Source organism: Petaurus breviceps, unplaced genomic scaffold, assembly GCF_028583685.1.
Source record: "Petaurus breviceps papuanus isolate PSGF00001 unplaced genomic scaffold, PetGlider_PUasm1.0 77, whole genome shotgun sequence".
NCBI classification, from domain to species: Eukaryota; Metazoa; Chordata; class Mammalia; order Diprotodontia; family Petauridae; genus Petaurus; species Petaurus breviceps.
The window spans coordinates 22427005-22439720 of record NW_027186492.1 but is presented as its reverse complement, the minus strand read 5'-3'; the positions used below and the strand labels follow the sequence as shown (position 1 = coordinate 22439720).

At 36.5% G+C, this 12716-nt stretch overlaps 1 protein-coding gene and 1 pseudogene across 1 annotated transcript in view; one reads left to right on the top strand and one right to left on the bottom strand.

The window, feature by feature from the left end:
- The window catches only part of LOC138175288 (cation channel sperm-associated auxiliary subunit beta-like), a 214697-nt gene that overhangs the window by 167274 nt on the left and 34707 nt on the right, over positions 1 to 12716 (top strand). Inside the window, exons 14-16 of the mRNA XM_069105681.1 lie at positions 847 to 1044; positions 3224 to 3334; positions 5223 to 5333. Of these exons, the coding sequence (XP_068961782.1) occupies positions 847 to 1044; positions 3224 to 3334; positions 5223 to 5333 (420 nt within the window). The remainder of the gene's footprint in view (positions 1 to 846; positions 1045 to 3223; positions 3335 to 5222; positions 5334 to 12716) is intronic.
- On the bottom strand, positions 8128 to 11257 carry LOC138175254 (BUB3-interacting and GLEBS motif-containing protein ZNF207 pseudogene; annotated as a pseudogene).

The window sequence follows — 12716 nt, the reverse complement described above, 5'->3', positions numbered from 1 at the left end:
TATCTATCTATCTATCTATCTATCTATCTATCTATCTATCTATCTATCTATCTATCTATCTATCTATCTATCATCTCTATCTGTCTGTCCGTCTATCTGTGCTGCCCCTCAGAGATTACTTAGAATATTTCTCATAGGAGCATCTCCAGGGGTTGCTCTTAAAAATAAAAACAAAAATTCCTTAAATCATCATTTTATGTTGAAGAACTATTATAATTTATTAGAAGTCTTAACATATACAGCTATCAAATATAGCTGTTGGTTATTAACTTTTTATCTAAATGTGTGATTTCATTGAGTAGGGAACTTCTAGCATGAAGATGTACACTTGCATACTTTCACAGTAGATTAGCAAATGTTCTGAGACTGACCATCTAAGAGAATTACCTTGTGCATTGAGAAGTTAAATGAGTTAATCTCATTTATGGTTGTTGAAAATAAATTCCTACAAAAAAGTCACATTTCTTGAACAGATAGACTGTTAGGTTGATAAGCCATTATTTACAAAATGTGTATATAATTCTCCATTTAAATGAATGCATCATATCAACATCAACAATGAAATATTAAGCTTGCCACTGAGAAAGTGTCAGTAAGAGCTTCTTATAATGACTGTAAACTTTAATGGTATAATTTGCTAAGATATTGTTAACTTGAATAATTAATTTTTATCAATAATAAAATTTGCAAAAAGTCTTTCCTAGAAAAGAATGGCATCATACATTTCTCTTGTATCTTATTCCCAATGAAATTGTCCAAATCATTAACATAAATCTTTAAAAATTGAACTTTTCTCTCTTCTTTTGGCTGCTTTAAGTAGACCTCAATTATGTGACTCTATCCTAGGGTGCCACTACAATTTCATTCATAGTCTGGGAGGCATCAGTTGAATGCAAAACATCAATAATTATCATAACAGTGAAGAGCAGCTGCAGTTATAGTAAATCTATAAGCTATACACCCAAATATGAACTATCCTGGGATCAATGGGAAGAAGGATATTTTTATGATGAAACTGGTTTCAACTTAATCAAAACTTTGCCGGTAAGAACATTTTGTTTTAGAAGCAATAATTATCTATTACTAATTTGTACTTAGTCATTTACTATATGCAGCTTTTTAAGATGCTTAAGCTCATTTGCAATGGTGTTGTCTTGGTGGTCATACCATTCAGAAGAGGTATTTATGAACTATGTAATAACATTGAAGCAGATGATCTTTCTACATCAGCAAGTTTAGATTTAGAAACTTGTTATTCAAAGCTGAAATTGGTCCTTTTGTCTTACTGGAGTGGATATCACAAAGCATGACCTCACTTCACTTTTTAATTCATGATGTGAAAAATAATGCAAGAAGTAATTAAGTCAAATTCAGTTTAATAAAAGGAAGGACTCTTAGGATTCTAGTCCCCATGGTGAAGGAAGGGGGAGATGTGGGAATATGATAATCCTGCTATTGTAGAGGCCAACCAAAAGAGTCCATCAGTCTAAGGAAGAGGCTCATCTAATGTGAAAAGTGACAGACCTTGCTATTGAAGACCTTATAATCTTCTTACAGGAAAATGACATATTCACAAATAATGGTAAAAGGACAAAGAGGACAAAGTTGGGGTCTAAAATGAAAGGTTTCTAAAATATACTACACATAATCCGTTATGCTTAATTTTTTCCTGGGTATTATTTAACCCTTTATTGTTGATTTGATTTCATCATTATTAACTTTACTTGTCCATTATTTATTTATAGACATTTATTAAGCACCTACCACCATATTCAGTATCAAATATTGCTGTAGCAGGCAATGGCAAGGCTAAAAAGATTTAAAAAACCCGTGGGAACTGGCTAATGGGAACCAGTCCTCAGACTACATGCATAGTGCTCTGCTTTGTGACAAAACATTTGGGAATGCCTGATGAACATTTTTCTTGGATATATCTAATGATGTAGAATGAAGACTTCTGACTTTCCACTTCACAGCATGGTCAGGTGTTCTATGTCTGTTTCCAATAAATAAAGCAGCACAGAATGCCTTCTGAATTCTCTGAAGTGGAGATAACACCAGGTACTTGCAGAAGCAGGTCACCAAGTCTCTCCAAGTGGTTTGGCAACAGGCAGTTCTGAGGACAGTGCTCCCATTGACAAGGGTCTACTCTTAAGGAATTGACTATGGTCTTTTTTGTACTGGATTGTGTTGTAATACCGTGTTTCCCCGATAATAAGACACTGTCATAAATTTTTTTGGACAGAAAAACACCAGAGGGCTTATTTTCAGGGGAGGGCTTATTTTAATGAACATTGACAGCAATTTTAATAAACAGGTAAATGTGAACAAAAAAAATGTACCTTTATTCAATAAGCAAATCACTGGGGAAGAACAGGATGACGCGCTCACTGCTGCAGCTCTGATTGGATGCAGCTTGGAGCGTGGCGTGCGTTTCACGGGGGGGGGGGGGAACGGGGCATACAGAGGGTACCGTAATGTAGCGTGTAGCGCAGGGGATCACCTTCACTACAGTAGCAATCTCAATAGGGCTTATTTTCGGGGGAGGGCTTATTTTAGAGGAATCTTACACAGTAAGGGGAGGGCTCATTTTCGGGATAGGTCTTATTATTGGGGAAACACAGTATAGTGGTGTCCTAAGGACTTGACCTGGGATGTACATAGAGACATGGCCTTATACTGTGACCCTCTACTTGCTTTGATTTATTAGTTCTCTTGATACTATGGTCTCTTGAGTCCACCTCTAATTATTTGCTGCTAAACTGTTGTTTGCTATGGAATAAGATAGTCATATTTGTTAGAACTATGAGTTAAATATTTAAAAGTCATGTGTAATGAACTCTCCCACCTCTGGCCTTTTAGGCTTTTCAGGTCAGAGACTTCAAGTTATAGTCCAGCCGAATCTCTGATCCTTATCTCAAGTTCAAGTAGGTGTAGAAGGCTGAATGATTGAATACCAGAGGTCCTATTATTCTATTGAACCAATTATTATGTAGATTTCTTATATCCTTCCAGAACATGTGAGTTAGTAATGACCAAAAGATTAGGGATGACTGTCCATCCCCAAGGATGAACAAGCTAGGGCAACTCAATGCAACTGTAGCTCCTACTGGTTATTGAAAAGAAGAATACTCACACCCAGTGTAATATAAACAGAATTATTGTATCAGTTGATGCTTATTTTCTGAGCTCTGTTTGTATAATTATCTTTAATCCCATGCAGTATAACTATAGACCTCCATCACCAATGGGAATCGCCATCCCAACCACTGATAACATTTATCATGCAGATCCTAGCAAAGACAGGGAAAGGAATTACCATCCTGAATCAAAAGTAAGTCATTTCCTGTGGTTACACTAGTGTTTTTGTGAACTCTAGAACTCAGTAAAATCATATACTGAATATCTGTAACCCCTGCTGAATTTCATTAAATCCATAAAACATTACTGATGATGTTATCCCTTTGATACTTTTATTACTACCTTTTTTCATGCAAGAAGGTGAAGCTCAGTTTAGAAAAACAGCAAAAAATCCTATTTTATTTGCCATTACATCTCACCCCTCCAAGATCCTTGGCCTTACAATCTAAATGACCTTGGATCCTGGAACAAATAGAAGCACTATAATTTGTGATCCTACCGACTATGCCAGAAATGTAAAGTAAATCATGAGCAGCCGTCTTGAAGACTGCTTCTTTGAATAACTTTTAGGGTCTAATCGCATATAATATATGCGATTATATATATAATTGCATATAATAAATCTATTTATTCAGCAATAAACTAAAGGATAACATTCAAGAAACTAAAGCATAACATTCACAACAACAACATAACATAACATAACATAACATAACAACTTATTACTAATGTGGCCACATAGTCTTAAAGAAAACTTATCATTCAGTATATCTTATAGTCATCTTTAAGGAGTAGCAGAAAATACAAACACCATCCATCCATAGGTCACAGTAAGTTACAATCTCCTCAATCAATACAGAATATCCATGTAAAGCCTTCTTTCACTTTGACTAGAGACTGGCTTTTAATCATCCTTAAGGGGTAGCAGCAAGTACAAACACCATCCATCCTAGGTCACAGTAAGCTAAAAATCTCATCAGTCGATACAGAGTATCTAAAGTATAGTCTTTTTTCATCTTGACTGGAGGCTGACTTCTGAATCCCAATGCTCCTTCTCTACAGGCTCCAAACTCTTGCCTGGATTCACATGTAGGCAGCTCTCTGCTCCTGTTCCATATCTCAGCTCATGGGGTCTGCTCCACTCCAAGTTCTTCATTATTTCTGTTTCTAGGAAAACAAAACTTAACAGAGATACAACAATTTACACATATTACCAGCACTATCATCTCAATTCACTTTCTGTCTGAGAAATCAACACAGAACAACAGACACATTCTCTCTCTCATTCTGCTCTTATCTGGTCCTTCCTGTTCTACACTTTTTGCAAGCTCCTCCCACCATGGGCTCCCATGTGATTACAATCAGCCTATTAAGGGACAGGGGAGATCTTCAAATCCCTTTAGGTCTATTAGGGGTAATATAGTGTATACTGTTTTCAATCAAAGACTCTTTATACAATCAAAGGTGAGGCTCAAAGGCAATTGAGTAACTAAAACTCAATTCAGAAAAACAGTAAAAAAAATCCTATTTTGCTTGCCATTGCACCTAGTCAGAACAGTACTAAGAATCTTCAAGCTGATGACTACTAAAGTTTCTCATTCATGGTGCTTTATGTAAATGAAGCATTTTCAATGTATATTTCTCCATATTTCTAGGAACATCCTTCCTTCCTTCTCTTCTTTCTTTCTTCTTGCCATTTCCACTAGGATACCAAGGTAATTACTTTTCACTTTGTGTTCAGAAAACTTTCAAACAGCTTAAAACTATAATCCCAGTAAAATCCTATTACCCACAGCATTCCAGGAGTGTTTTTTTTTTCACTGGAGGATCTTTGGGTGTAATTTTCAATGTAACTTCCTGCTGGAGCCTCAGAGAAGATTGTCCTGAATATATGTATCCTCTTAGGATGAATTCCTTGAGTTTGTTGGTCTGTATTTATCTGTGGGTAGATGGAAAAAAACAGTGAGTCAGTAACATCCTAGAAGTCAGCATTATTACACTGGCTGCTGACTGCAATGAGTATATAACTGATGAATCATTTGAATTTTTTCTCTCTTTTCCCACTTCTATTTGCTCTGTAGAAAACAGGAATATATAAGCAGTGTTTTAACAAGACCTCTAGAGAGGAATGTAATTGTACTATTGAACAGAAGATGTCTGGAGATATAGCTACATCAGACTGCACAGAAAAGGTAAGATATTTTGAAAGCCTTAAAACAAATGATTTAAATGCTCAATTCATTACATTAAAGTGTTATTGAAAAAACAAACAGGCAAAAAAAAAAACAAAGATCACATCCTATTTATAGAAAGGTATATTTTTTTCCTCCTTCTTCTCCCTCCTCTTCCCTCTCCTCTCTTCTCCCCTTGGCTTCCCTTCCTTTCCACATTTAACAAGTATACCTTGAGGCCCTATCTCATGAAAGGCACTAATATGATATAAAAGATATAAAAAAGTTTTGTGCCTGTTTTGTTTTCCCTACCAGAATGTAAACTATGATAAATCAGAGAAGGAAGAATATATTTCAGCTTGGAGAGGGAAGGACCATGTAAGATATCAAGGAAGAGAGGGCATTTTAGCTAGCTTTGGAAGAATAGGCAAAGGTGGTTATTTCACTACTATTTAGTGTTATCTGGCCTCTTCTCTGAAAAGAACCAGCTCCTGGATTGTCCCATTCTCAGCACAGAAACTATGTACTCTATTCTGAACTAGCACTAGCAAAGTGCTAAGCACTATATGGTACTCAGGAAATAGGTAGATTCTCACTTCCCATTTCTACCTTTGGATATTTGTTCATATTTTTAGCCTAATATGTTTGTTTAATGTGTATTTACCCAACTAAAAATCTTTGAGCCTCCTCCTACTGGAAAATTATTTTCCATGAATCTGATATATTTCTCTGATAACTAGTCTTTTAACTCTACTATGATAAAGTTACATAACCTTGTAGGCAGAAAAGCTTCTCTGTCTACAATGTTTACATTCTTTGCATAGAATAAAAAAGGGGGGATAAAATAATATTTAATCAAATAATTAATATGTGGCTTTTTATCTGCACTTTGTCCTAACACCAGATCATTCCTCCCTACCCCAAATAGTATATTGGCATTCTCAAGATCCAGGAATTTTAAGAAATAGTTCAGATGGTCTAAGCTCCACTGAGCAATCCATACAAGAAAATTCTAGAATACCATTCAAAAGGACTCTAGGCACAGACACAGATATTACCAGAGCAACAAATTTCTCCAGTTCAGAAGTCAATATTACTTCCTCAGTGGAAGAATAAGCAAATCTTCCTAGTGCAGGCAATATCACTTTGGACCCAGGTACCTCTGTTACTCTGTAACTCCAATGGGTACTATCTGGAAGTTGCTTATTCCAGGGACCAGTATTTCTGGTTTTTTTTTTTTTTTATTTAAATTTATTTATTTATTTTTATTTTACAACATTCAGTTCCACAATCCCTTGAATTGCAAATTTTCTCTCCTTCTTTCTCCTTCCCCCCCCATAGTAGAATGCAATCTGATATTGGTTCTACAAATACCTTTGCATAAACATTAGTGAAGTTGTAAAGAAGAGTTATAACCGCTGGAGTGAGCAACAAGAAAGAAGGAACAAAACAAAACAAAACACAAAAGAGAGAGAGCAAGTAGTTTGCTTCAATCTTCATTCAGACTCTGTAGTTCTTTTCTCTGCATGTGGATATCCATCATGAGTCTTTTGGAATTGTGTTATAAACTTGCATTACTAGGAGGAGTCCAGTCTATCAAAGCTAGTCATCACAAATACGATATGTCTTTAATTGTGTACAAAGTTCTCCTGGTTCTGTTCTCCTCACTCAGCATCAGTTTATATAAGTCTCTTCAGGCTATTATGAAGTCTGTCTGCTCCTCATTTCTTTTTTTTTTTTAAGCAATCGGAGTTAAGTAACTTGCTCAAGGTTACACAGCCAGTTATTTCTGGGTGTGGTGTTGAGTATCTGAGCCCGGGATTTGATCTCCAGGTCATCCCGACACTGGAGCCGGTGCTCTTACTTGCTGTGCTACCTGGCCGCCCCAGCTCCTCATTTCTTATAGCACAATAGTATTTCATTACATTCATATACCACAATTTGTTTAGCCATTCCCCAATTGATGGGCATCCTCTTAATTTCCAGTTCTTTGCCACCACAAAAAGAACTGCTATAAATATTTTTATACGTATGGATCCTCCTCCCACATCTCTGATCTCTTTGGGATACAAACCTAGAAGTTGTATTGCTGGGTCAAAGGGTATGACATTTTTATAGCCCTTTGGTTATAATTCCAAATTGCTCTACAGAATGGTTGGATCAGTTCACAACTCCACCAACAATGCATTAGTGTTACAATTTTTCCACATCCTTTCCAGCACGTATCATTTTCCAGTTTTGTCAACTTAGCCAATCTGACCTGTGAGATGTGGTACCTCAGAATTGTTTTGATTTGCATTTCTCTAATTGATAGTGATTTAGAGCATCTTTTCATAGGCATAATTACAGATAATTAATTTCTTCCTCTGAAAAATGCCTATTCACATCACTTAACCTTTTACCAATTGGGGAATGACTTGTATTCTTATAAATTTGACTCAGTTCTCTGTATATTTGAGAAATGAGCCCTTTATCAGAGACACTGGTTGTAAAAATTCTTTCCCAATTTTCCACTTCCCTCCTAATCTTGGCTACATTGGCTCTATTTGTACAAAACATTTCATTTTAATGTAATCAAAATTATTCATTTTACATTTTGTAATGCTCTCTATCTTTTGTTTGGGCATAAATTTTTCCCTACTTCATAAATCTGACAGGTAAACTAGTCTTTGCTCTCCCAGATTGCTAACATTATCAGTCTTTATAGCTAAATCATACACCCATTCTAGCTTATCCCCATTACATATAATACTTACTGATGGTTTTAGGTAGATGTTACTTATTATTTTAAGGAAGATTCTATTTATTCCTATACTTTCTAGTGTTTTTTTTAACTATGCATATTTTTATTGTAATTGGACATCTACTGTGGCATGCATCTGTACAAACCTTTCAGGCAGTGGTCCACTGCTGGTCATGAATAAAAAGGCATCATTTTTTCTTTCATTTTACTACAATTAAGTTTAACAGTACAGAAAACTCACACGACCTTTAGTGGGTCAGTTTTTTTTCTTATACCCTGCAACATGAGGAATTCTAAGTACATTAAATATTGTTACATGTTCAGACTTACAATGTACCGGTACTTGGAAACAGGTACAGCCCTCACCAAGCTTTGTTGGGGACATAAAGTCCAACAGCATATGAAATGCTGCGAAGGCATAACTTTACAAATAGCAACATAAGGTTACAGAACTTGCCTTTAAGGTGGTATGTTCATGTAATTCCAGCGTCTTCACAATTTAACGAACCATATTTACTATACTTCACTTCTAAAAACCTAGATGAAACATGGAAAAGAAGCCATACAGTATAAATTGCAACATCAGGCAAAGTTCCTTCCTTATTATTCCAAATAAATTTTTCCTGTGTAAAACAAAATGTCCAATAGTTCCTGGTATGTGGGAAGATAATGTTTGTTAAAGTCACAATGAAGCCTTAATTGATGAAAGCTTGGCTATATAGATAAACAGCACAAGATGAGAAAAGGTTTAATCTCCAAACCTATTAGATTGGGCGAAGTAACATCAGTAACAACCACCTTGCAACTTTACAGGAGGTCTCATTCCCATCAGAAGTTGAGGTGGCCCACCTTGATAAGGGGGTACCATTGGAGGTCCCTGCCCATATGGAGGCATAGCCCCAGGAAGGTAACCTGGCATGCTTTGATGATGACCACCATATTAACCATGAGGAGGCAATGGGGGTCTTATTCTTTGCTGTTGTGGAGGAATTCCTGGCTGTGGTGGCATCATACCTCCAATTGTTCTGACAGGTGGATTACTCATAAGAGCTTGTCCTGGTCGAGGAATATTATGCTGATATTTAGGTAACTGTGCCCTTCTCTCTTCCAGTGGTATGTCCTCATTGGGATGGGTCAACTTACTGGTTGCACTGGTTGTCCTAAGTGTATCTGGCTTACTTGTTATAGAAGCAGCTGGTTTGGCTGCAGTGCTATTGTACTAGTGGTTGAAGCAGTAGACTGAGATAAGCAGGGAATGTAGGTTTGGGGAGTTCTATGGTTGTTTCAGGGGTACTATTTAAAGGCTTTAAATCTGTACCAACAGGTCTTTGAACAGCTGCCTGGGCCTGTTCTGCCCTAGGAAAAAGTGGCTTAGTAACTGGAGACTGGGGGGTAGGAACAGCTGCTATTGGTCTATTAAGAATCCCAGGTACTGTTACAGCCTGTGCTTGAGTCATAGGCAGCATCCCAGGACAAGGAACAGGTGGAGGCATACCTGGTGGCATACCAGGCATCAGAGATGGTATTCCTGGTCCAGGTGGCATCATTCCACCCATCGGCATCATTATAATTTCACCACAAAATGACTGGGTGTATTTTCTCTGATGTTGCAATCCAGGTGGCATCCCTGGCATAATGGAAGGCATTTCTGGCACCAGAGGTGGAACACCTGGAATTAATGGAGGTATACCTGGAGGCATTACTGGTGCTCCTGGCATAGGCAGCAATACCAGCTGTGCCATTGGGGGGATGTAACCTTGCTGGGGTTGAACAGGTTGAGGCTGAAATGAAGTTGAAGCTGTAGATTCTTCATCATCATATTCATCAGAATCATCTTGCTGCTTCTTTTTTTGACTCTCTTGAGTTTTTTGTTCAAGAAGTCTTCTCGGTTCATCCATATCTTTCTCTGAACTGCCTTCCATACCATAGATTTCCAATTCAATATCTGTTCTCCCAGGTATGGCATTTGGTACAGCATCTATTCTTTCTTTATGCACCTGCATACAATGAATAGCTAAACCAGGCCCAGTATATAGTTTTTTTATGACATATGTGACATTTAAAGTGCTTTGCTTTTTGATGCTGTATAATGATATTCTCATCATCAAAATCCCTGTTACAATACCAGTACCAGGGCTTCAGCTACTTCTTCCAGCCTATGGCTGCTGCTCTCGAAGGACAAAGGGCAAGAGGGGGAAGGAGAGGCAGGAAAGGGGATACAAGCAGGCACCCGATGCCCGACCATCCAACACCAGCACCACTGCGTCCTGCAGGAAAAAGACCACTTTCTAGTGTTTTTAATAGGAATGGGTGTTATGTTTTGTCAAAAGCTTTTTCTGCATCTATTCAGAAAATCATGTGGTTTCTACAACTTTTGTTGTTGATATGATTAATTATACCCATAGTTTTCCTAAGATTGAACTATCCTTGCATTCCTGGAATAAATCCTACCTGATTAAAAAGTGTTATTCTCATGATAAATTACTTTAGTCTTTTTGCTAATATTTTATTTAAAATTTTTGCATCTACATTCATGAGGGAAATTGGTCTTTAATTTTCTTTCTCCATTTTGTCTCTTCCCAATTTAGGTATAAGTACCATATTTTCATCATAAAAAGAATTTGGTAGGACTCTTTCTTCTCCATTTTCCCCAAATATTTTATTAAGTATTGGATACAATTGTTCTTTAAATGTTTGATAGAATTCGCTTGTTAATCTATCTGGCTCTGGAGATTTTTTCCTGTGGAGTTCATTGTTGGCTTGTTTAATTTCTTTTTCTGAGATGGGGTTAAGTATTTTACTTCCTCTTCAGGTAATCTGGGCAAACTGTATTTTTATAAATATTCATCCATTTCACTGAGATTGTCAAATTTAGGGACATACAATTGGGCAAAATAATTCCTAATTATTGTTTTAATTTTCTCTTCATTGGAGGTCAATTCACCCTTTTTTATTTTTGATACTGTTGATTTGGTTTTCTTTTTTTTTTATCAAGTTGACTAAAAGTCTATCAATTTTATTGTTTTTTTCCCCCATAAAACCAGCTCTTAGTTTTATCTATTACCTCAATAATTTTCTTAATTTCCATTTTATTAATCCTTCCTTTGGTTTCCAGTATTTCTAATTTAATATTTAATTTGGGGTTTACAATGTGTTCTTTTTCTAAATTTTTCAGCTGCATGCCAAGTTCTTTGATCTTCATTTTCTCTGTTTTATTTATGTATGCATTCAGAGATATAAAACTTCCTTTAAGAACTGCTTTTACTGCATCCCACAAGTTTTGGTAGGTTTGTCATTCTCTTAGTTACTGATTATTTCTATGATTTCTTGTTTGACCCACTCATTCCTGAGGATTAAATTGTTTAGCTTCCAATTTGTTTTTAGTCTATCCTTCCATGGCCCTGTATATATAATTTGTATTGCATTATGATCTGAGAAGGATGCATTTAATATGTCTGCCTTTCTGCACTGGATTGTTGAGGTTTTTATGCCTTAGTACACATGGTCAGTTTTTGTGAATGTGCCATGTAATGCTGAGAAAATGGTATATTCTTTTAAAATCCTCATTCAACTTTCTCCAGATGTCTGTCCTATGTACCTTCTCTAAAATTCTATTCACTTCCTTAACTTCTTTCTTGTTTCTTTTGAGGTTAGATTTATCAAGTTCTGATGGGGAAGACCCACTACTATGATTTTGCTATTTATTTCTTCCTCTAACTCTCTTAACTTCTCCTATCGGAATTTGGATGCCATACCACTTGTTGCATATATGTTTAGTAATGATATTGCTTCATTTTCAATGGTATTTTTTTTTAGCAAGATAGTTTCCTTCTTTATCTCTTTTAATTAGATCTATTTTTGCTTTTGCTTTGTCTGAGATAAAGATTGCTACCCCTGCTTTTTTTTTTACTTTAGCTGAAACATAATATGGGTTACTCCAGCCTTTTACCTTTACCCTGTGTGTATACCCCTGATTCATTTGTTTCTTGTAGACAGCATATTGTAGGGTTATGTTTTTAATCCATTCTGCTATCCACCTCTGTTTTATGGGAGAGTTCATCCCCTTCACATTCACAGTTACGATTACTCTCTGTGTCTTTCCCTCCATCCTATCCTAACCCCCCCCCCAGTTTATGCTCTTATTTCTCCCTTCTACCCTCCCCTCCTTAAGAGTTTTCCTTTTCAGCACTGCCTCCCTCAGTATTTCCTCCTTATCAACCCCCTCCCTTTTCCTACCCTTCCTCCTTCCTACTTTTTCCCTCCCTTTTAACCACCTCCTCTTTTCTTATCCCTCTCCTCTCCTGTTGGCTGTAGGGAATGATAGAATTTTATACTTAATATAGAATGTTATTTCCTCCTTGAACCAAAACTGATGAGAAAAAATCTCATACTGTGCTCCTCTCCCTCTCTTCTTTCCCTCTATTATGATAAGTTTTATGTCTCTTCATGATAGAATCTTATACTTAACAGATTATATTATTCCCTCTGAACCAAAACCAATGAGAGTGAAGCTTATATGATGTTCATCTCCCTCCCTTCTTTCCCTCTACTATAATATGTTTTTATGCCTTTTAATGTGGCATAATTTACTCTTTTCTGCCTCATGCTTTTCTCTTCTCCCATTAGAGTCACTTTGCCCCCCTTAATAAGGTTGTTTTTAT